Source organism: Solanum stenotomum, chromosome 9 (assembly GCF_019186545.1).
Source record: "Solanum stenotomum isolate F172 chromosome 9, ASM1918654v1, whole genome shotgun sequence".
In the NCBI taxonomy this organism is placed as follows: domain Eukaryota; kingdom Viridiplantae; phylum Streptophyta; class Magnoliopsida; order Solanales; family Solanaceae; genus Solanum; species Solanum stenotomum.
In genome coordinates this window covers 56,365,596-56,385,660 of record NC_064290.1, presented here as the reverse complement: position 1 = coordinate 56,385,660, position 20,065 = coordinate 56,365,596, and the positions used below count along the sequence as shown (strand labels likewise).

The window sequence follows — 20,065 nt, the reverse complement described above, 5'->3', positions numbered from 1 at the left end:
CTATGTATAACTAATGCTTGCATTAGTTATACACTCTATTGTGTATTAAGGTGTGTATTGCTAATACCATGGATTTCTAGGTATTAGCAATGCAATGGTTTTAATGCATGCATTAGATTAACTAATGACAAAACTACCCTCTAATAATAATAATAATAATAATAATAATTATTATTATTATGATTATTATTATTATTTTTGTAAAAGAATGTGGGGGTATTTTTGTAAACAAATATTTTTTTAATAGTCTTTATACAAGGCTTGCTATTTTCAATACATCAAACCAAACAATGTATAAGAAATAATGCAAGCATAACTAATGCAAGTATTACTAATGCTTGCATTACTAATGTATGCATTACTAATACATCATATTCAGCATTATTCTTATACACTCTACCAAACGACCCCTGAATTTTTAGATATTAGGAATGCAAATGATTTAATACATGCATTAGCATAACTGTGAATGATACTTTTGTAAATAATTATTTTTATATATTGCATACTATTTTTAATACACCAAACTAAACAATGCATAAAAAATATTTTATGCGTAACTAATGCAAACATTACCAATATATTCTATTAAGTATTTTTTTTTATACAGTCTACCAAATGACCCCTAACAATAATGAAATAATACAATGATCAAAGCACATACAAATACATATGATAACTAGAGTTGGAAAACAAGAAATTATGAAAAATATGTACATCAAAAATCTCTAATATGAAAATAATTTCAAAATCTATGATCAAACGCGGAAGAAAAGTAAGTTTATTAGTACAAAGGTTCTGTCTCATAAATCGGACGTGACATTTAAGCGCTTTCAAGTCCGGAATTTGGAGTCCGCAACGCATTTTTGTACACAAAACCGANTTTAGATATTAGTAATGCAAATGATTTAATACATGCATTAGCATAATTGTGAAGGATACTTTTGTAAATAATTTTTTTTTTTTTATATATTGCATACTATTTTTAATACACAAAACTAAACAATGCATAAGAAATATTTTATGCGTAACTAATGCAAACATTACTAATATACTTTATTAAGTATTTTTTTTATACACTCTACCAAATAATTCCTAATAATAATGAAATAATACAATGATCAAAGCACATACAAATACAAATGATAACTAGAGTTGGAAAACAAGAAATTATGAAAAATATGTACATCAAAAATCTCTAATCTGAAAATAATTTCAAAATTTATGATCAAACGCGGAATAAAAGTAAGTTTATTGGTACAAAGGTTCTGTCTCATAAATCGGACGTGACATTTAAGCGCTTTCAAGTCCGGAATTTGGAGTCCGCAACGCATTTTTGTACACAAAACCGAAAAAGTCCCTCCCGACTCTCCTCAGTGTGTGTGTCGAAACGTTGAATCTTAGAGAGAGAAAATAAAGAGAGAGAAAACTCAGTTACGAGAGTGTAAACTCGGTGAGCTTTGAGCTGCAAAAATCGCTAAATTCTGCTCATAAATCTCTGTAAGTTGTTAATTTTATGTAAATTTAGCGAATTTTGTGCTTTTTGTTCCTTGTTTGTACGTTGTTGTGTTGTATTTGGGTTGTAAGATTTGTTTTTTTGCAGCTTAGGGTTTCGTGGATTTAGATAAAAATTGGATCTTTGTTCTCTTTTGTTTGTTTTTTCTCGTCATATGTGGTGAGTTTGACTGTTAGTACTTACAAATGAATCTGGAAATGTCTCCGAAGATATAATTTGCACAATTCTGGACAGAATTGCTCTGTGTTTTTGGGTCAATATTGAGCTGTGCTGATTAATAGTTGTTATTGCTATTTGCTACTACTATTTGACAAAATTCTACGAATTACTGCAAAATGAAGGCTTATATGTGTGGCTTGGCATTTTGAATGCTGTTTAGTTTCTGCTACTTGCTAAAGTTCTTATCTTTTTCGACTATTAGAGTTGAGTTTTAGCTATGGGAGAAGGGGAGACAGTTTCTGAGGTGGTAGAGGCACCTGCTAATGGAAATGTGGCAGTGGAAGACAAGAGTGAAGCTGTTACCAAGGACTTGCACGCGGAAAAGGATGGAACAAAGGAAGTGAAAGAAGAAGAGAGTAAAGAGACTGATAAAAATGATGCTGAAAAGATGGATATAGACAAAGAAGAGGCAAAAGAGACCAAAGGAGAAGAAGAGGTGAAAGAGAACATTGAAAAAGAGGAAGTTGCAAAAGAAGACCGTGAAAAAGAGGAAGAGGCAAAAGAAAACAATGGAAAGGAGGAAGAGGTGAAAGAAACCAATGAAACTAAAGTAGAAGAGAAACCTGACCAGGAAATTGAAGTGGAGGAAGAGAAGCCGGAAACCAAGAGTGAGGCAATGGAAGAAGGGCCAGATAATAAGGATGAGGAAGAGGAAATGGCTGAAGAGCCAGATAATAAGGATGATGATGAAGAAATGGCTGAAGAGCCAGAGAACAAGGATGAGGAGGTTAGAGAGGAGGGTGAGAAAGAGGATAACAAAACCAATGAAAAGCATAAAGATGAAAGGAGGTCTAAGAAGAGTGTTAAATCAAAGGGGCAGAAAGACAATAAAAGGAAACGAGAAGTTGCACCAAAGAAGGAGAAGGAGCCAAAAACTCCTGCACCCCCAACAATTGACCGCCCTGTACGCGAACGCAAATCTGTTGAAAGGCTTGTTGCATCTATTGACAGAGAAGCCAACAAGGAATTCCGTATTGAAAAGGTCTGCTATACAATTACTGATATTTGTTGCCTCTTCTCCCTCTGTATTTCCAGATTTTAGGCCCCTTACTGCACATATATTGTTGCTTATGAGATGGATTTATGTTTTATGTGCTCTGCAGGGTCGTGGAACTGCACTAAAAGATATCCCCAATGGTATTCTACTTACTGATTCCTTAAGTTTTAGCTGTCATTTTTTTTTCTAGTATGGTATCTCTATTGTAAAATTTAGTTGCGTCCTCACCTCATAAGATTCATATAGCTGCAAATTAACATTGTCAATGACTCAACATGGCTCTAATGCTGCAGAACAGAAAGTCATTTTCTTATGATATGTGCTCCCTCCCTCCCTCCCTCCCCCCTCCACACACAAGAAAAAAATAATCTTGCTTTTGTGGTATAACTTTATAGCTTTGCGAACAGCAAAAACAAGTATACCTCAATCCCTGGGAAGGTCTACTCTATGAAATTAGTTTCTCTAGCATTGGATATTCTTTACATCATTTCTGATATATGAATATAACAAGACTCCTAACAAACATTGGATCCAATGTAAATGCACTAACATGACTAAAACTTAATCCCAATGAAATGGTATTGTAGGTTTGCGTGCCATCCAAGTGATGTAGGTCTCTCACTACAGCTTCCATGTGCTATGTCTGGATGTGATTTTATTACTCTGCAAAAGGATATAGAAATCTGCTGCTTCTAGTAATTGCCTCTGTTACTGTATACTTGTTCTTTGTCTACTTCTGCTCCTACAAATATAGGTATAGAGTTTAAGAGACAAATTATTTGCATCTGAGGTCAGTTTCCAGGGTTGGATCCTGTGGTTCCTCACCAGGTTCATCTGAACCCGGCATTTTCAACACAGAACAAACTTTTATTAGAAAACCACAAAAAATTGAAGAAATATTGTATTTGAAACCATAATTTTGAAAGTATAATGAGTTAAGTGCTAAGAACCTTAAAGGTTGAACCTATCAAGTTAAGATCTTGAAACCTGTCTTCTCCTTTTATCTTTTTGTCCCTTTTGTGTATCAGGATAGGTTGTTGAAATTCTCTAGTGATCAAATGCTCCAATAGACTATCAAACGGACAAAGTCTCTAGTGATCCAATACTTCGCTAAGCTGCCTAGTTTCGTTGGTGCATCTTTTACTCATTTGTGGTAGTGTGGTTTTTGCTATATTGCCAGTCACTGTTCTTGTGTTTTGGCACATCTAATTTTCTGATGTCTAATGATTTCAGCTGAAATTTTTTGATCACTGGAACTTCTTTTCATTCCTTTTTTTTGTTAACTTCAGTTGCATACAAATTATCCAAAAAGAAGACGGAAGACACATTCAAATTGCTGCACACTATTCTCTATGGGCGGCGTGGAAAGGTGATGTCCTGACTTGTAGTTCTTTTCCTTTTCTGATCTGTCTTGGAATTGTATTCTTTATCTTGCTCTTGGTAACGTCCATTAAGTTCTCTTCTTGACAATGGATAGGTATCTTTAATAGAGCTATTAACTTTTCTCTCATGAGTACATTAAAGAAAGCCTTGGAAAGCTACACATTTTTCTGTGCTATATCAATCAATTCTTTGAAACTTCCAAGTTTCTTTTCTAGTTCCATATTCTATTAGTGAACTTGCTCTTTTTCTTTTTAATAATCAGCAAAAAAAAAAAGAAGAAGAAAGAACTTACTTCTTTCTAACACACTGAACACTGTTATACGCTGATATGTGATATCATAGCTTTGCTATTTGCAATAATTAAAAGGAAAAAAATGCTATGGTCATCTTATGTTTTCTGTGTCCTCCAAGAGCAATGATAGAATTATCTTACTTTGATTTTCAAGAGTTAGCATAATTCAGACAATATCTTGTTTGATAGTTCCAATAAATGTAGACCACTCCGGATAGTAAATAGTTGTGGAAAATTTATCAACATAGCTTGAACCTGAAGATTCCATAAGATCACATAGTCTCGAAATATATTTATAGACTTACTGCTTACATCTGTGAATATTTGTTGCTCTTTTAAACCTGTGTTGATACATTTTATTTACTGGAGAAGTCGACGGGGAAGAGAGAAATGAATGAATGTTCTTTTGGGAAAACGTATAATAATAATCCTACCAAGTTGAAAGCCAAAGGTGAGACTCCTAGGTGGACGAAGAAAAATGAAAAGAAAACTTCAAAAGAATCTTTAATGTGTTTGGAACTTCGGAATGTGAGGACATTGTGCACAGTGCAGAACTGGAGTTTCACTTGTTCATGATGACACTATGTCCTTTCAGAAAGTAGAATCCTGAAGTTGAACTTCACAAAGTCTACTCTTTATGACTCATCCTGTATCATGTGATAGCCTAAAAGTTTTGGCTTTGCTTGATATTAATTATTTCACAAAAAGTCATTTTTCTTCTTCCCGCATCTTTCACCTTGAAAGGAGGATAGAATCGGTATATGACATTACCAAGGTGAAGTTACGAACATTTCACCTTTTATCTTGAGGAAATTACCTGTCGGTGGTAGATAACAGGTCCCAAGTGGAATTAGTTGAGGTGCACGAAAGTTGGCCCGGACACCATAGTTATAAATAATAATGTTGTGGGTACTCTAAAGTATTTTGAATTTTGTTTGAGCGATATTGTAGTTTACTTTTCTTATTTCACAACTCAAAAGCAGTGACAACTGAAGTGATACATATAATTTTGAGATCATTTGCAACCTAAGTCCATTAGGAAGCTTGTACTTCTTTAAGAAAAAAGAAATGCTTTATAACTATATCTAGTTTCTAAAGAGTCACATCTGCAACCTAAGTGCCATATCATTTCTTATCAGCTGACACTGAGGTACTTTTTTTTTTTCCAGCAATCAGTTAAAACTTTTTGATATCTGCAATTTATTCCCTGTAAGAAAAAGTCTTACAAATATTTACTATAGTGTGCTTGTCTGGGTTTGATTGCAAGTTTTGTTAAACATGAGAATTCCCTTTCTTTTCTTCTTGCAATTATGATGATTTGAAGCATTTAGCATGATTTTTCTTACTGATAACTTCATTAGGATTATTCTGCTTGTTACTTGATCACCACTTATGGAATTAGTCAGCAGCTCATTCCGCTAGATTGATATTCACTTTTAATCTTGGTTTCCTAGTTTCATCATTTATTTATTTTGCTCATAGTTCTTGTCCTTCGCAGGCAGCCCAGATCAAGAGCAATATTTCACGGTTTTCTGGCTTTGTCTGGCATGAAAATGAGGTAAATGACATCTCATGTTGTGGAAGGATGCATGTATGAGTAAACGACTATTCTGTTCCCTTTTTGCCTGGGATGGTGATCTGGGGAAATTTGAGCATGGACCTTCTCTTTGTTTGCTCATACCGGTTGTATATGTATCTCATTCATTGTTTCTCTGAGAATTGCATCTCATTCATTATCTTATGTTTGAGCTTCTAGAAATTCTTAAGATTTTGTCATTGTAATGCTGCAGGAAAAGCAAAAGATGAAAGTAAAAGAAAAGCTTGACAAGTATATCAAAGAGAAGCTGTTGGAATTCTGTGATGTACTGGATATACCTGTTACCAAAGCTACTTCAAGAAAGGTGTGTTCATATGTTTTAGCTGCATGCTAGGCATTTATATTTCACTTAAGTAGTTCTTTTCTCACTCAAGTGCAATTTATCTTATGAGAATTACATGTGTAGGTCCAATAGGAAGAAGCTATTTTTCCTTCTGAATATTTTGACTGAGAAAATTGCTTTCATCTTCTACTTGTCACTTCGTACTATGTGAAGATTGCATCTTGTATACAATCTTCCTCTCAAGCGTCTTAACTAATTAGGAGATTTATATGATCAGGAAGACATGGTGGTAAAGTTGATGGACTTTTTGGAAGCTCCTCATGCTACAACTTCTGAGTTGCTTGCCGAGAAGGACCAGGTGGGTGACTTCTGACTGTGATAAAAGCATTTGTCACTTGTTCTGTTAGTTTATACTTTATAGTATGCTGACACATCTCCGGTCAAATGAATAGTCAAGTAGAGGAAAGAAGCGGAGAAGAGAGAGCAAAAAAAGTCCCTCATCGGCATCTGCTAGCTCGAAAGGTTCAACCAAGGTATTTCTCTCTTATTAACATTTATTTAAGTTCTAGTAGTGAAGTAATACCAACTGAAATATGGTTTTCCATTTGCAAGTTGCAACTGGCAACTTGTATCCTTTAGTTTTAACTCTAAATTATATTTCACGAACAAAATTTGATAAAATTAATCAAGTTTCATTGCACAAAACTTTTTGTTGTAGTTTTACCTGTTCCCGTCTTGAGTTTATGAATCCACATTCTAAGTTCTCAGAGGGTTAGTATCACCATGACTTTAACAGTGTAGAAGTTGCCATAATTGCTTGCAATTTATTCATGCTGCTTTGAAGTAGGTTTGTCTTGGAAATGTTCGACTGCTAATCTGATTTTTATAGAGTGAGATCTTTTTACCTTAATGAAAAAGAAGATAAAAAGTCATCTTACAATAAGCTGAAATTTTTCCGTCTGGATTATTACTACATATGTTTTAAGAACATTCATCATGTTTATTACCATATGCTGTTTTCGAATTAGAATAAGAAAAAGAAAGGGCGGAGCTATGCTTTTACATCAATATTTTATTTGGGGGGGGTTTGGTTTTCTTTTTCACAATACAGAGTGGAAAGAAGGCCGAAACTGCACAAAAGGCTGAAAAGAAGAAGAAAGTGCAAGAGTCAGAAGATGAATCTGAGCAAGAAGTAGATGTCCATGAGGAGGAATCTGAAGAGGAAAAGACTAATGGTGTTCCTGAGAGATCTGATGATGAGAAGTCAGATCAGGCTGAAAGTGAGAAGGAGAGTGAATCTGAAGATGAGCCTGAGCCAGAGACTGAGCCGGAGCCAGAGCCTGAGCCGGAGCCAGAGCCGGAGCCGGAGCCTAAGGAGAACAAGAAAAAGCATAAGCAAAGTTCAAGTAAATCTTCATCAAAGAAAGAACCTGGTGTGAAAGCTAAGACCAAGAAACCTGCAGTCTCTAAAGTACCAAGTCCTCCCAAAAAGACCCCTTCAAAATCATCAAAGAGCTCAAAGCATATTGCTAACGATGATGCAACTCCCAAAGCATCTTCAAAGAAGAAAAAAACTGAAGTAGTTAAAGAAAAATCTTCAACGCCAAAGAAGTCTACTGCCAAAGAAAATACTGGTGAGGATTGCTATATATGCCCATTGGTGGATTGTTATGATGTGTTCAAATATGGTTGATTTTGTAATGATAATTATCAAAGGTGTTTCTCAAAGAGCTTTCTGTTTGTGCAGGGAAAAAGATTGTAAAGGGAAAGGACAAGAGCAAGGAGGACAAATTGAGACCAAGTGATGATGAACTTAGAAATGCAATTTGTGAAATTCTGAAAGAAGTTGACTTCAATACGGTTAGCATTGAACTCCAATTCATCCCATCTTGCAATTCCCTTGTATGATTGTTCTGTGGAGACGCATACATTTTCTTTTCTGTATTCCTTTTTGCCATGACACTCTAACCCATTGCATATTTGAGTGATCCACAGTGGTAATTTTCATTCTCAAATTTTGCATTCTGGAATTCCTAACATCGTTTCTGTTTTGTGCTTGTAGGCTACCTTTACTGACATTCTGAAGCAACTTGGTGAGTGTTCTTATTTTGTCTATTCTTTTGGCAATTCTTTAGGTGTACTTGGTAAAAAGAAGCTAGATCTTATTGATTATTGTGGTAGTTCAAGTTATATTTTGAGAAACGTAATGTACGTCCTCCATGAGGCCAGAATAGCAAGATATGTAGATTTCAAATGACCGCTGTCCTTGTTTCTAAGCAATGCATGACACCTTTTTTCTTCTGCAGCCAAGCGGTTTGATACCGATCTCATGCCCAGGAAATCGTCTATAAAGATTATGATCCAGGATGAGCTTACTAAACTAGCTGACGAGGAAGATGATGAGGAAGATGAGGGTGAGGCCTTGAAGGATGCAAAAAAGCCTTCTAGCAAAGGTGTGAAAGCCTGAAAACATGAGTAGAATGTAATCACAGGAAATGTAGTCTACACTGTCCGTCTCAATAACCGACCTCTTCCTCATGAATTTGTGCCTCCAGGTGCTCATTGCGAGTTTATCCAGCTGTAATCTATTGTCAATGTATCGTTTTATGATTTAACTCTTTGACTAGGATATCGTAGAATTATAAATGCGAGATTACTGCTTGTATAAACACATTTGTAGTTTTTGTTTCTGTCACAACTTATTTAGCTGCCCTGATCATGGATTACAAGTATAAATACTGTAAGTCAAAATCAACATCTATTTGTGACTCTGAAGGCTGTTTTCTTATTTATTTTTGTGGATCGGAATTTCCCAGCCGGAAATTGTCTGAAGCTAACTAGTGCTTTGTTGTGACCATTGCATAGTGATGTTTGCATTTTTGGATATTAGGATTTGAAAATGTTCAAATGCAGTGGAAAATGAATCATTTAGCAATGTTGAATATGCTTTGTGAGTTTTTGCACTCTGCTCGTGTTGTGGAAACGTTGTTTGCCTTCAAGGCATTGGTCTAGTGGTAATTTGGTTGTTGTGTTAGTGCAGATGTTATCGGCTTTGAATCCTTCCATAGACAAAATTTGTATTATTTTACAGGTTCGAATTTTGCTGTATACGAAACTTTGTTATGTAAGTGTAGACGGGCCAATTGATTATCTGCTGAGTTTCCAACTTTGCTTCACTGGGTTGTGGGAAGTATGTTTAGTTATAAAAGAAAATGATTTAAAAGGGTAGACAAAAGACACATGAGCGATCACTTTTAGTGTTTTTCATACCTCTCTTCATATTACGCACCTTGATGCGGAGTCGGCATTCCATTGCCTATTGTCGATTGAGAACAAATATTTGACTAGATGTATTCTAAGGCAAAGGAAATGATAGTTTAGGTAGGTGAAGAGAACAATGAATAGTCGCGATTGGTTTGAAACTTGTGAAAAAGTGAAAGTACAATGTTATGATACACACTTGCGTAAGCAATGTAAATTGTTTGTTACACTAAAAAAGTTTATTTAAACATCAACTAATAGAGAAACAATGATGTAATAGACAATTACAATCCATTAAACTACCATGTTTACACCACATTGTAATGTACACACATGTTTACCAATTTACATCTTTGTAGAATATACTAAAGTCTACAAACTACAAAGTCTGTTTATGTCTTTCAGTAGCTTTAATGTCCATACTTCAACCTGTTGACAGTTCAAACATCGCGTTTCTTCGTCTTCTCTCAAGTCCTGATACATCTTTGTAGTCCTGGGATGTTACAATTACCTTTGCCTCCCAACATCAGGAAATCGCGACCCTCCTGTACCAACCCCTGCCGCATTCTCCCCTGTCTGATGATTATATACTCCGGTACCATACCCGTGTCCTTGATGATGTTGATTCCCCATCATCATCATGCCATGATAGTCCTCAACATAACCACCTATATTCACTGATCCACCATTATCTTTCTCTCCAGAAACACCACTTTTTTGCCCTTCTAAATCCCTAAATCTCTGCAAATAAATCTTGAGTGGCTCAATGTATTCTTCAAAACCAAGAGTTGTCATTGCCCACAACAAATCATCACCATTGATTGTCTTCCTCTTTTCTCTTTGACACTTATCTGATGCTTCCCCTGTGATAAAACTGATGAATTCAGAAACACATTCTTGAACTACCTCCTTAGCATCTTTTGAGATTTTCGCGTTAGCTGGTAAAGCTTTCTTCATGATTCTGCTTACATTTGCTATTGGAAGGAACCTGTCTTGTTCTCTTAGTGAACTCTCAATGTTGCTGTTCTCTCTGTGTCCTCCTGATTCATTGTCCGAATCCGCCATCGAAATCTGGTAAATTTTGTTCCTTAAATCTTGGTGATCAGTATAAAACCTGTGGAAAGGGGCAAAAGACTCAAACTTAATCAATCAAGTCTGCATTTTTTCTCTAAAAAACAATGAAATTTACAATAATATGATTCTTCGGATAGAACTATAACGAAAACAACATACTCAATATAATTCCACAAATGAAGTTTGAAGAGGATAGTGTGTACACAGTCTCACCCTTATCTTGTGAAGATAGATATACTGTTTTCTCTACTCACATAATACTTTGTGGATAACTACAAGAACAACAACTTACCCTGTGTAATCTCACAAGTGGATTTGGGGAGCGTAGTGTATACACAACCTTACACTGTTATATGAAAAATAGAGAGGATATTTCTGACAAACAATTACATACTAAATGCAATTCTACGAGTAGAGTCTGAAGAGGGTGGTGTATACACAGTCTTGTCCCTATCTTGATCTGCCTATAATAGTACACACAGGCTTTAAGAACAAGAAAATGGAGATAAATTTCTAAGGTAATTTGGATTTTCTTTTATGAAACTAATAACAAACAGTATGTTTGGAGAAAAATGTTGAGGCACTGATTTTTAAGAATAGGATAAGCTAGAATATAATAGGTGTGCTGGATGGAAAAAAATGGCATGGGGTTGAATACGTGGAAGTATATGATTGGTTGTTGGTTTAGCCGAAAGATCAGGGACGTCAGCATCTTATATGGGGTATGGTCGGTCAGGATAGGATATTTTTATCGTTGCTTACGTGGACCACTATCATTTTTTTTAGAAAAATATTTTGGGTATAACCATAATATATAGAATTTTTTTTTCCAGATATTTAATGTGTAAAATAAAGATCTTTTGTAAAGATAACGTAAAACTAAACAAATTTGTAAAAACCTATGCAACCAAATCTCCCCCAAAATACTTCCATGATCCTTTTTTTTAAACTAGTACTAGTAGGCTGCGTATCGATTGGTTCGATTTTGAAGTTTATCAATTTGACTTATTGATTACCATTTACGCTAGCCTGCGCTATAAAAATGATACTCCCTCCGTCCCATTTTATGTGGCAACATTTCCTTTTTGGTCAGTCCCAAAAAGAATGTCACATTTCCTTATATGGAAAGTATTTAAAGGTACAATTCCTTTTTTACCCTTGTTGGTCCCACTTAATCTTAAAATAATACTCCAATACATTTATGAGGAGAGAGAAAAGTAAGTCTACTTTTTAAAGGGCAATTTGGTAAACATTTCAAAGTCTTCATTTATTTCTTAAACTCCGTGCCCGATCAAATGTTGCCACATAAAATGGGACGGAGGGAGTAATAAGTTTGATTGCTTGGTAATTAATTGTAATCAAAGGTATCAATACATAAGTACCAAAACAATCCCTCACTCAATATAAATAGCATACCAAGTGTAATTTCATAAATATGATTTGTCATCTTCTATCGTACAAACGAAAGTAAAATACCCAGCATAATTCCATACAAAGGAAGGTGTGCATACATATCATACAAAAATAGAGAGGGTGTTTCCAATCAACCCTTAAAATTCAATTAGATAATACTTGACTATCAATTAGATATGTGGACATTATTCGCACAAGAATGCTAAATCGAGAATCATAAACCAAAAGAAAATTTCGTGAAATAACAACGATGACATAAAAAGACAATACATTATTTCATAAACATACACTCTACAACAACAAAATACCCAATGCAATCTTACAAGGTCTGGTCTAAAAAGAGAGGTGTATAACACTCTTACCCTTGCCTTGTTAAGGTAGGGAGGCTGTTGGTGAGAAAAGCCTCGACTCAAGTAAAACATATGAAAAATCATGTATGAAAAACAGATACAGTAGTAAATGTGTAACTTTAGAGCTATGCACAGTGTCATCTAATGCACACATGAAAAACACAAAATGCAAACAAAGAAGACAAATGTAAAGAGTTCATTTAGAATGACAGGAACTATTTCCTTGTTAGTATTTCCATGTACACTTTTCAGAAACTTGTAACAAGAAAATTCTATGTACACTTGCAGAAGGAAGAATTAGCGCTAAACAACAACATATGCCCAACTAAAAAACTGGGTCAAAAACAAAGAAAGGAAGATGATACAAAGAGAGAAATAATTAGTACAACAAACGCCAGAGCAAGGGAGCAGATCGGCGCCAACCTGTGGGTCAAATCCTCCTAACACATTACATCAAATAGCAAATGTCTATGATAATCTATGGCTAGGCTTACAATAAAGTCACAAGTCACCAGAAAGGATTATTCAGGTCACATTCAACAAAAACATAATTTAAAAAAAGGCTAAAAACTGAGATAAAAGGTTCCACTAGCAATTCAATCTTCACTGAGAGGTAAAACCATGTAATATAACATTCTTCCTCAGGCAGAAGCTTCAAGGAGTTTCCTTCCATACTTCTTCCAACAGCTTGCTCTACGTCCTCCATGCTATAATCACAAGAAACCAAACAACATTTGTAATCAACACCTTGCAGAAAAAAGAATAATCAAGATTGGAACTACAATCAGTCTCATGTGGTAAGATCAAAATTCATCTAAATTAGCACACAACTATTCCTCATTGCCGAGTTGGGTTCAGCCATGTTTCTCAAATTAAACTCAACTCATGCCAACATTGTTCAAACAAACAAACAAAAAAGAGTACTCCCTTGATGAGATAATTTTTTTATTTTTCTTTATGATATCATTTATAACCAAATACATGTTTATGATTTGTTTTAGACCACAATTTCAGAAAATCTTTCTTTCTTCTCTGATAAAGTAAGCAGTAGTATAAATGGTATCAAGAAGATGCATAATTACAAAAGAGAGAGATTGTTACCTCAGTCACAATGAGTCCTATGCTAGTACAAGGAACTAACAAAATCCAAAAGTTTGACATCGGAGTCCACTGGGGATAAACTATTCCAACTACATAAATTCAAAAAACATCTAGCCTTAATGAGTACTTTGGAGTTGATATTTCAACAAAATATCTTCAATTCCACTCCTTCCAAACACATCATAGATCTTTCCAAGAGAATCCAACTGATGTAGGCATCCTTGATACTTTCAGGCATGACTAAGTTTAGTCCAAAAAGTCTATCATCCATTCTAAAACTTCGCGCCAAGTCAAATACAACCACATACATTGGTACGGAAGGAGTATTAAATTCGAACACTATTTCTGCTAAAACTACTAGAAAATCTCAAGCTTATACTGGAAATGCATCACTTTCTATTAAGAACCCCACCAAGAAGAACCTGAGAGAAATGTTAATTATAGCCCTCCATAACAAAGGAGTAACAGGACAGTCCATTAGGATTCATGATTAATTAACAAATAAGTTGTGAAATTTGAAAACCTTGCAGGGTTTCAAAAATGCCATGTGTTTTTTAAATTTCCCAAATACCAAAAACTAGACATACATCAGCTTGAAGGATATCACATAACAACAAAGTGCAAAGAAAAGAAAACTGATGGTTTACAAAAGATATATATGCTGTTTACTTGCAGAATTGAATGAGCAACTTCATGCTCTCCCCAAAGAACATCCATTTTCCTATGGCTTTTATAGTATCAGTCACTTTCTTATGAAGTTAAATTCTACATGAAACATCTGTTTGGCCATGAATATTTATACTTTTTTCTCAGAGTTGAATTCTGGAAATCATTGTTAGGCCATAAAGCTCCGGAATGCAACTTAATTCCAAAAAAAATCCAAATTTGAAAACACCAAATTCACAAACAACTCCAATTTGTATTCATGGCCAAACACCACTCCAATTTCCAAATACCATTTTTCACTTTGAAAGCAAAAACTACTTTTTTCTAAACTCACAAGTTTCATAGTCAAACGGGTCCTAATAATCATCTTTTTTCAGCAGCTCTACCCCACAAAGGTAGGGGTACGATTTGTGTACATCCAATCCTTCCCAAACCCCACTTGTGGGATGACATTGGCTATGTTGTTGTTGTTATAATTTTTTTAATTAGATAGCAGTGTATTCTTCAGTACCAAGATGGTACTGGCAGTCAAATATTTACAAAACATAAAATATCTTCTAGATTACAAGGAATCAAAAAAAAAAATCTATAAGTGATTCAGTATCCTCTATATAGTTCTCTTTACACCAGAATTCAAAAAAAACAAAAAATGCCTCGGCTTTAGCATATAGAATTACACAGCAAGTCATAAGGAACGCTTTCCATGAAAGACCAGCATCAAACAGTGAAAACTTTGGTAACATTTAAGTTCCACATAAATAATAGTAGTCCCCTCCCAACTAGCACATCATGCTTGAGAAGGCCCTTCAGACAAAGAACATCCTCCTAAACAGAGAAATAGCAAATACAGGTAGTATTCATTACCAAAAGCAACTAATTCAATGTAAGAGGAGCTGTGAACTTACTTCTTAGTGCTGAGAGACCAGTGCTCCTTAAACAGGAAAAGAGCATAAACATGTGTGCGACAGAACATTTCAGAGAGCAACTGTTTGATGAAAGCAGGAAGTAAAGGAAGCCTCCCAGTAGAAAGCCTGAATACACACGGCAAACCCTCAGTAGATTAGCTACTAATCGATCTCATTGTGAAGTACCCTTGAAAATAAGCAGCCAAGGCCACAGATCACTCAGAAGTTATACGCCGCCTCTTTCCATAATCAGCATCCCTTGATCTTGATCGATGGTCTTCCTCATGTGATAATCGTGATTTACTGTGTCCCCTTGATGATCTTCCTCTGTCTTCATCATCATATTCTTGCTCACGGTCCTTGTACCTATGATGATCAGCATATCTATCTCTATCATCCCTATGACGATCACGATCTCGATCCCTCTCACGATCGCGCACTCGTTCTCTAGAACGTTCATGATCCCGGTCCCTCTCTCTGTCACGTGCGACATCTCTATCATCACGGTATCTTTTCTCTGGCCAATCCTGGTCATGCCCCCGATCCTTTTCACGAGCCATGTCTCTATCATAGGAAGGTTCTCTGCCTTCTCGATGTTTTCTCTCTGTAGAACCAGACCAATCACGCTCTGATCCTCTATCTTTCTCTTTCACATTATTTGGCCAAGCCCCTCTATCGTGAGTTGTTTCTCCATACTGATGATCAGACCCAGCTTCTTCTGCATAACTTGACTCTCCTGCTCTACCACCATGCTCGTCACCAGCCCATCCACCCGCATTAGGTTCTGACCACATCCCCATGTTAGGCCCTTCCATACCAGCGCCTGGCATCATTCCCATACCATTCATTGGCATTCCTCTACCAAAGAATGCAGGATTTACATGTGGAGCTACTCCAGGCATCCCAACTCCTCCAACAGGTGGAAAAGATGACAACATACCAGGAAATGGTGGAGCTGGACCACCAGGAAATCCTCCATAACCACCCATTCTCCCCATAGGCCCTCCAAAAGCAGGATCAAAGCCTTGACCCATCATTGTTTGAGGATGCATAATAGGAGGTGCACCACCCATACCTTGTCCAAATCCACCTCCACCGTTACCCATCATACCCCTTCCTGCAATCCCACCAGGCCTGTTTCTCATAGGACCCACAGGCCCCCGATTTCCCATAGCTTGAGGACCTCCTCTACCCCAACTTCCTCTACCATAACCCCCCCTGTTGCCATCCCCACCACCACCACCACCTTGATAATTGCCACCAGTAGGAGTGTTGTTATTTCCAATTTTACCAGCAGCTTCACCAGGCCCCCGCCTTGCTTGGGGAACAGCAGTTTGAGCCACCTGTTGATTTCGATTCACCTGAGCCTCACCCATCCTCTTCACATTATACGGTGATGATGCAAAGGCAACCACACATGGCCGCCCATTGAACATGTGTCCATTCATACCTTCCTTGCAAGCTGTGGCAGCTGAGGAATCATGAAACTCAACCTGGCAATATCCTTTAGACTTCCCACTAGCTTTTTCTTCAAAAAATTTCACCTCCTTCACGTGTCCATACTTGCTCAACTCAGTTTCCAGCTCAGCATCTGTGGTCCACCAATGCAGATCACCAACAAAAAGAATTGTCGCACCACCGCCACCACCACCTCCTCCTCCACCACTAGCGACCCCAACTCCAGCAACAATATTACCCGCCCCGTTCATATTAACCCCTCCTTGCCTTATCAAATTATCATTCCCCATATTTCCAACATTACCCAAATTTCCAGCAGCTACTGCAACACCACCAGCATGAGGCTGTTGAGCCATCACCTGATGCGGAACATTACTATTCACCATCCGTTCTGCTAAATCACCCATCTTACTTGACGGGTGACTTAACTCAACCCTAAACCCACCACCAGCAGAAGGCCCAGACACAGCTGCACCTACTGACGCTCTAGCAGAAATCCCAGACACTACATCCTCCTCTTTTACAGGATTCCTCTCCCCACCCACACCCTGAAAATCGCCACGCCCGCTCTCATCCACCACTTGCGGTGCTGCCACCACCGGTGGTGGCGCGGGAAGGGCAGGCTGCTCAGGCTTCCTCTCTACCTCATCATTCCTAGATACTAAATCCTCATTCTTTCTAAAAGATTGAAGAAAATTCTCACCAACATTAACATCATTGTAGAGATCTTCGTAATCGTCATCCTCCTCAACCATGAATCCATCATCAGCAACAGCGGAGATCGCTTCATTCCTGTGAAACTGCTCGATTGGCTCTCCACCAACTCCATCCCCACCTTCATTATCCTCCATGACCTAATCTAACAGGATTAGGGTTAGGATTAGTTATCAAGAACTCAAATGAAGCTGGATTTTTCAAATTTTAACACTAGCTACGAAACGAAAAAAATACAACAAAAAATAAATCAAACAATCAAAAAACAACAAATTGAAATTGAGGGAATAATCTTACCGGAGGAATAGCAAGTTGAGTTTGTCGAGCAGAGTGAATTTTTTAGGGAGAAAAGGGAAGAAACCCTAATTCTCTGGAAAGTTTGAGTTGTGACTAGAAACTATGAGAAAGAGGGGTAAATATTTTCCTTATTTCCGTATTTTATATTTTATAAGCGTGTCGAATTGTTATTTTATGAATTATCGATTTGATTTATTGATTTTTAAATACTCCTGTTAAATCATTAATATATACTTTTTATTGGTTTTTGGCTTATTGATATTTGATCATTAGCGATTTGATTTTCAGTTTAATCAATAAAAATATGTTCATAAAATAAATATATGACTTCTCCTACAATTTGGAACGACAAGATAATAATATAACTTTACAAAATACTCATGAATAAAAGACACAAATAAAATAAATAGTTTTTTTGTGAATTCAAAGTCATTGTTAAATGTGAATTGAGAAATACAGGCTGAGGGCAAATGAATAACCAATAAGTCAATAACATTGTTTCGATTCGATTTTTACACACCCTTAGTATCAGGGTTGCGTATCGGCAGTTCAGTTTTGAAGTTTATCGGTTTGACTTATCAGTTATCGATTTGTAGACATGATAAATCGTTAAATAACCATTAGTGTATTGGTTTATCGGTCGTCGATTTATTAATGATTGATCATTATCGATTCAGCTATTGATTTAACTGTTAAGATATGAGACAAAAATAAATATGAAAATTACTTAGAAATATGGTGACTAACAAAATAAATCATGTATATGAGTTTATAGATTGCGTCTTGTTCAAAAGCAACACTAACACTTTGTAGAATGATCAAAAGTTTGAGAATGTCAGAAATAAAAAAATATGAAACTAAACCTAAGGTCAACGACTTTATATACCGAATGATATAAATATAATATATTAATTTACTGTTGGATTATTAGTTAACTTGTTAAAGAAAAACTTCAAATCATTAAAAATCGATAACTCAATAATTAAGAAAATCAAGATCATTATCACAACCGTTAAATCAACCCATTACTAATAAATCAATTATTATTATTTTGGTTCAAATTATCAATTTCAATTTGATTTTGACCCACATACTTCTAACATTTTGTCTTGTGTTGACTATTTACTAGGTGGATTTCGTATATAAACTTATTTTTAGTAATATATTATTAAGTAATTTTTATTATATAGGAGTATATAAGATATTAGTATTGTTAGTTTTTTATTATGTTTTCTTCGCTATTATATTTTTTTATGATATTTCATTTTGACATGTTTTATTTGAGTGAAGTATTATTTGTAAATAATTTTTCTATCCTTATAAGATAGGGGTAAGATTAGAAAGGGTAAGGCGTGGTAGGGTAAGTCTTGACTCCTTTATCCTATCCTGGTTATTATTTTTTCAAAACTTTACCCTCCTCCGCCCTATTAAGCCTTGTTAAATAAGTGTGCCTACCTTATCTACAAATTTTAGTTGTTAGAAGGATAAAAAACATATTTTTATTATGTAATTGTATTCTCAACACGTTCTTCACGTATAAGATTAAATTTTTTATAGTCAAACACGTGTAAATTCGTTTTGATAATAGGTGATGGTGAAATCTAATCCCATATTATGTTAATGTGTATGATCATCTCATCTAAAAATTTAAACTATTAGGTAACATGTCGTGTTTATACTCCCTTTCAAAAGAAATTCTCTATTTTTTCATTTGTTGTTTCTTAATTAAAAAAAAAACTATTTCGTCGGAATTTATTATTCGTGTTAGAGTAGCTTAACAAATTGACTTGGAAATCTTACTAATTAATAGTACTACTGGCTAGTTACTAAATAATTTTCCTATTAATTAAACACGTACTAAACTTTGTTGGTTTTCACTATAACTATGTATGCATTTATTGGTTAATGCCTTAATCCAACAACTCACAATTATAATTATCTTCCTTTGACCATCTATAATTACGTTACGCTAGAGGTAATTTATAAAAAAAGTTGTATGTATACTCTTATTTTTAGTATGTTTGTGATAAAAACAGGGACAATGATTTAGTTCATTGTACTCATAGTAACTATAGTGGATCTGTTTTATCTTATTTAAATTGTCCAATTTAAATTTCAAGCAAATTAAATTTTACCTTATCTTGTTCGATCGAAAGTTTGTCCTGCCTGCTTTGTCTCAAATCTCAATTGTTATCCTTGGATAAGGTTGTTAACCATCCCGAATAAGTCTTATAAAGATCACATTGAGAATATGTTATTATTGTACTTGTATTAGATCCGTAAATAATATAAAAATAGTTAAAGTTGTATTTTTTCATTTAAATTGTGAAGAGTTTAGGCTTGATTAATTTCTTTGATTTTCGATACTTGTATAGTACTCTTCATATTGATTTGTTATTTCGGCTTTCTTCAGCCGAATCAAATAAATAAAGTTTTTCGTATCTCTATTAACCAACGCGGTTCATGCTTTGAGATATAATTGAGTCAAAAAATATTAATTAGCTCACTTTTAAGGGTTTGATTAGACACAAATTTTTAA

The 20,065-nt window shown here is 35.4% G+C and overlaps 3 protein-coding genes across 8 annotated transcripts; 1 reads left to right on the top strand and 2 right to left on the bottom strand.

The window, feature by feature from the left end:
* The first annotated feature begins 1,287 nt into the window (after positions 1 to 1,287).
* LOC125875511 (DEK domain-containing chromatin-associated protein 4-like) lies at positions 1,288 to 9,030 on the top strand. The gene is made up of 12 exons (XM_049556491.1): positions 1,288 to 1,500; positions 1,938 to 2,717; positions 2,839 to 2,872; positions 4,022 to 4,101; positions 5,906 to 5,965; positions 6,198 to 6,308; positions 6,565 to 6,645; positions 6,740 to 6,820; positions 7,399 to 7,921; positions 8,035 to 8,147; positions 8,350 to 8,380; positions 8,594 to 9,030. The coding sequence occupies exons 2-12, from the start codon at positions 1,953 to 1,955 to the stop codon at positions 8,752 to 8,754; spliced, it is 2,040 nt and encodes a 679-aa protein (XP_049412448.1). The 5' UTR covers positions 1,288 to 1,500; positions 1,938 to 1,952; the 3' UTR covers positions 8,755 to 9,030.
* Positions 9,031 to 9,765: 735 nt separating this feature from the next.
* LOC125875512 (nuclear transcription factor Y subunit B-3-like) lies at positions 9,766 to 11,205 on the bottom strand. Of its 3 annotated transcripts, none has more exons than XM_049556494.1 (2): positions 10,836 to 11,205; positions 9,766 to 10,662 (listed from the first exon to the last, which is right to left on the bottom strand). In XM_049556494.1, exon 2 carries the CDS (start codon positions 10,611 to 10,613, stop codon positions 10,056 to 10,058), a length of 558 nt encoding a protein of 185 aa, XP_049412451.1. In that variant the 5' UTR covers positions 10,614 to 10,662; positions 10,836 to 11,205; the 3' UTR covers positions 9,766 to 10,055. The 3 variants fall into 3 exon arrangements, with proteins under 3 accessions (XP_049412451.1, XP_049412449.1, XP_049412450.1); XM_049556492.1 differs by having other exon boundaries at positions 10,915 to 11,205; XM_049556493.1 differs by lacking the exon at positions 10,836 to 11,205 and adding an exon at positions 10,782 to 10,800.
* A 1,539-nt stretch (positions 11,206 to 12,744) lies between these two features.
* On the bottom strand, positions 12,745 to 17,670 carry LOC125875554 (uncharacterized). 4 transcript variants are annotated; one of them, XM_049556536.1, is made up of 3 exons: positions 17,527 to 17,670; positions 15,058 to 17,374; positions 12,745 to 13,132 (listed from the first exon to the last, which is right to left on the bottom strand). In XM_049556536.1, exon 2 carries the CDS (start codon positions 17,364 to 17,366, stop codon positions 15,273 to 15,275), a length of 2,094 nt encoding a protein of 697 aa, XP_049412493.1. In that variant the 5' UTR covers positions 17,367 to 17,374; positions 17,527 to 17,670; the 3' UTR covers positions 12,745 to 13,132; positions 15,058 to 15,272. The 4 variants fall into 4 exon arrangements, with proteins under 4 accessions (XP_049412493.1, XP_049412490.1, XP_049412491.1 ...); XM_049556533.1 differs by having other exon boundaries at positions 12,745 to 13,092; XM_049556534.1 differs by having other exon boundaries at positions 12,745 to 13,092; positions 15,058 to 17,369.
* Between the last annotated feature and the right edge of the window lie 2,395 nt (positions 17,671 to 20,065).